Source organism: Frankliniella occidentalis, unplaced genomic scaffold (assembly GCF_000697945.3).
Source record: "Frankliniella occidentalis isolate FOCC.00 unplaced genomic scaffold, Focc_3.1 Scaffold142, whole genome shotgun sequence".
NCBI classification, from domain to species: domain Eukaryota; kingdom Metazoa; phylum Arthropoda; class Insecta; order Thysanoptera; family Thripidae; genus Frankliniella; species Frankliniella occidentalis.
In genome coordinates this window covers 610,282-613,844 of record NW_026267269.1, presented here as the reverse complement: position 1 = coordinate 613,844, position 3,563 = coordinate 610,282, and the positions used below count along the sequence as shown (strand labels likewise).

General features: G+C 55.5%; 1 protein-coding gene across 3 annotated transcripts in view; it reads left to right on the top strand.

Moving 5' to 3' along the window:
- The window catches only part of LOC113205670 (uncharacterized MFS-type transporter C09D4.1-like), a 34,521-nt gene extending 31,210 nt beyond the window's left edge, over positions 1 to 3,311 (top strand). For all 3 annotated transcript variants that reach the window (XM_026421378.2, XM_026421380.2, XM_026421379.2), the window contains exons 5-10: positions 772 to 913; positions 1,346 to 1,614; positions 1,696 to 1,799; positions 2,058 to 2,168; positions 2,369 to 2,474; positions 2,642 to 3,311. In XM_026421378.2, coding sequence (XP_026277163.1) covers positions 772 to 913; positions 1,346 to 1,614; positions 1,696 to 1,799; positions 2,058 to 2,168; positions 2,369 to 2,474; positions 2,642 to 2,854 — 945 coding nt within the window. In that variant the 3' untranslated portion in view covers positions 2,855 to 3,311. The remainder of the gene's footprint in view (positions 1 to 771; positions 914 to 1,345; positions 1,615 to 1,695; positions 1,800 to 2,057; positions 2,169 to 2,368; positions 2,475 to 2,641) is intronic.
- The last annotated feature ends 252 nt before the right edge of the window (positions 3,312 to 3,563 follow it).

Sequence of the window (3,563 nt, the reverse complement as noted above, 5' to 3'; positions counted from 1 at the left end):
CGGACCCCCGGCCCCGACCTCTCAATCTCTACCTGGTAACCCTCCTCCCCCTGCCATGCTCGAACACCTTGGAACTTCCATAGGCGCCTGCTACTCCCTCCCCCCGCGCTGCGACCCCGCGTCGACGTGCCATCAAGCACCCCAGAAGTCCTTCCAACTTCCCTGCGTATCGCCCGCTCCGCTCGGATGAGTCGGCGCGTCAGGGCCGAGGTCAAGACCCCTCCCATCCAGCCCATCCATTACGATTAGACGCATCTCCGACGGCAGACGCACAGATCCAAATCCAACACCCACCCAACTTAGTTTTTTTTTTGCCTCCTTCTGCTTCTACTTCTGCTGACAACTCGAGTCCGCCGAGCCTCGCGCGTCTCGCACTCCTCGGTGGATATTTCGACGACGCGCGAGCGTCGAAATCCACTTGGCGAGAGACGTGTCTTCCGCCGTCCCAGCGGGGCTGAGCCCCTTACGCGATGAGGCGGGGGAGCTCCCCGCGTCCCCGCCGAGCAGAGCGCGCCCCGCCTCACCTGGGGGCGGCGCCTGCCGCCACCCCTCGCGGCGGTTTAAAATTTAAAGAGGTTTGCCGCGCTCACCTCGCGCCGCCGCCGCCTACCTGCCACTTGTTGCGCTGCCCACTACACTTAGGCCCTCATCCATTCACCGCGGGCGATAGAGAGGCCCCAAACGCTCGCACAGATCGTGCCGGCGAGACTTCCACGTAAAAAAGTATGTATATATTTATTTATTTTTAAACAAAATGTCGTTTTCCACCAGGCCGGCTTCTCGGTGGGCAGCGCGCTCGCCCCGCTCACGGCGAGGTCGTCCTGGAGCCAAGAGGACATCTTCTGGGGCTTTCTGCAGCTCAACCTCAGCCTGGCGGCGCTCGCCACGGTCCTTCTGGTCCTCGTCATCTGGCGTGAGTACTGCAGCATTCCCGGGGGGAAGGGGGGAGGGGAGGGAGCAAGCCATGCAGATTGATGACAAAGCGGGGATCGGCCATTGTTTGGCGGTTTTGTTTCTTCACGCTTCTCCCCACCCCACCCCCCTCCGTCCCTTTCAGGCACTCTCCGCCTGCGCCCTCCGCGTCCCGCCGGGCCCAGCCCCATCTCCTCATCGATCTGCACGCTAACTTCTCACATTTGCCCCCCCTTCCCTTCCCTTTTCTTCCCTTCCCTTTCTCCTCTCCTTTCCCCCACCCACCGTGTTTAATAAATGCACTCTACGCAGGAAAGAGCATCCAGCGCATTTAATGCACATTAACAGGCCCCAGTCCGGCCATTGCGATTTGAATTTGCGCGCGCGCCCACTTCGTCGCAGCAGCGCCATTATTTCAAATACGAGTCCACAGTGTTCCAGGACGCGCCGCCGCTGCCCCCATCCCCGGCCCAGGCCTCCGCCAAGGCGGCCAAGGCCTCTGCCGACAAGAGCTCGTCGGCGCAGTCGCTGGCCTCTGACCAGCCCCTCACCCCCACCGCCACCTCCAACTTCATGGCCTCCATGCGGCGCATCTGCACCAACCTGCACTTTTTGCTGTTGCTGACCTCGTACACGCTGCTCGTGGCCGTGTTCGTCGCCATCAACACCCTGCTCAACAGATTCGTCCTCGAGTTCTTCCCGGTGAGTGCTGCCCCCATGCCCTCCCATACTTTCTCGCACGCGCCCTTTCGACACCGCGCTAACGTCCACCGTTGCTTCCAGGACCGGGGAGCGGACGCGGGCTGGCTCGCCACGCTCATGACGCTGACGGGCATGGGCGGCATCGCGGTGGTCTCGGCCGCGCTGGACAGGACCAAGTGGTTCAAGTAAGTGTTGGCTGCTGCTGCTGCTGCTGCTGCTGCGCCCCGCGACGCTTTCGCGCCCCAGCGAGCCTGGCAGAGGACGCGGGCGGCGCGGGAGAGGAGAGAAGAGCCATGGGAACCAACAGCCGCTCGCTATTTTCGGTGACCCTGGCTCCGGTGGGCCCCAAGGGCGCGGCGGGGCGTGGGGTGCGGGGTGCGGGCGGGGCCCAGGGCGCGGGGCAATACAGATGCATAGACTCACCGAGTGCTCTCCGTCGACAGGGAACTGTGCGTGGCCGTGTACGCCGGGTCGCTGGCCACCTGCGTCATGTACACGGTGGTGCTGGGCAGGAGCTCCATCGACATGGTGTACTGGGCGGCCGCTGGGATGGGGTAAGTGTGGTGTGGCGAGGAATACTTGAGATCCCGAGTACTTAATTCAAAATAATTACCTAAAAGATCAAACAGAAAAATTCAGAAAAAAGTCAAGAAAATCAATTTAAACATCAGAGAAATTACTTTAAAAAAAAATCTGAAAAATACAGAAAATTGACGTACGCTTGAATTTATAAACGCGCCATGTCTGCACGCAGGATGTTCATGTCGAGCTTCTTCGTCGCCGGGCTGGAGATGGCGGCGGAGCTCACGTACCCTGAGCCTGAGGGTAATCCGACCTCTATCGTCAACTGGATGTTCCAGGTAAGCGACTGCAGGAAATTGTAGGAAGACAGGCGTTAACACAGAGGGTGTGCAGCTATGAGACACCTCTACAAGGTGCCCACATTGTCAAATTCCGACGGGGATTTTCATCAACCTTGAATTGTTAGTACGCACATCAGGAGCTTTACTTTACCCTTGCCCCGCAGCCGTTCTCGTTGGTGACCACCCTGGTCTACGCACGCCTCTTCGCGGACTTCGGCGCCGACGCAGCGAACTACTTTCTGTGCGGGCTGTTGGCCCTCGGGCTGGTGGCCACCATGGCCACACCCAAGAAGTACATGAGGCTGCACGCGGAGGTCTCCTCCCGAGGCGGCGAGGACGCCGTCAAAGCCCCAACAGCCGCACCCCCACCGGCGTGACGGTGGCCGCGCCACCTAGAACGTCACTTTTGTACCTTTTCCATGAGAATTTTCTACCAGTTGCATTTTAAAATGGCTGTGGCATTTCGAAGTTATTTAGACCGTCCCTGAGAGAGTAGAGTGGGAATAACGGCAAGCACAGACGAAGTTTCTCACCGAGTGAAAATTGTGCCGATGGGCTGCCTACTGTGTTTTTAACATCTATACCCTTTCTCCTCTATACTCTTTCTTAAATGTTTGTGATTTACAATTGGCATACCTATGAATGCTGTGATTGGTGCTAAAAAGTTTGTGATTTACAATTTGTATACCTAAATGTATAGTCCGGAGGGAAGCTGCTATATGCAGACCAAGTTTGCGACTGCTGTCTCCGGCAGAAATAGATTTTAAGAAAGTAAGGAAGAAAGTCTTTATTACTTAAAACCGAACTGTAACAATAAAATAATGACTAAAACAACCACACTCTCTACGGTTTAAAAACTTTTTTTAACAACAGGATATTCTACTGAAACGAGATTGACAATACTATGGTAAAGAGAGTTAAAGAAGTGTGACAGACCAGAAAAAGTCACTTCTTCACATACTTTTACCATATTATTTCAATTCTCAAAATTCAATAGAATGCTCTTTTTATATTACAGGTACTTTCAAAAAGTATACACATTTGTACAATAATTTTCCTGTGGAGTAATAGATAAAAAAATAAATA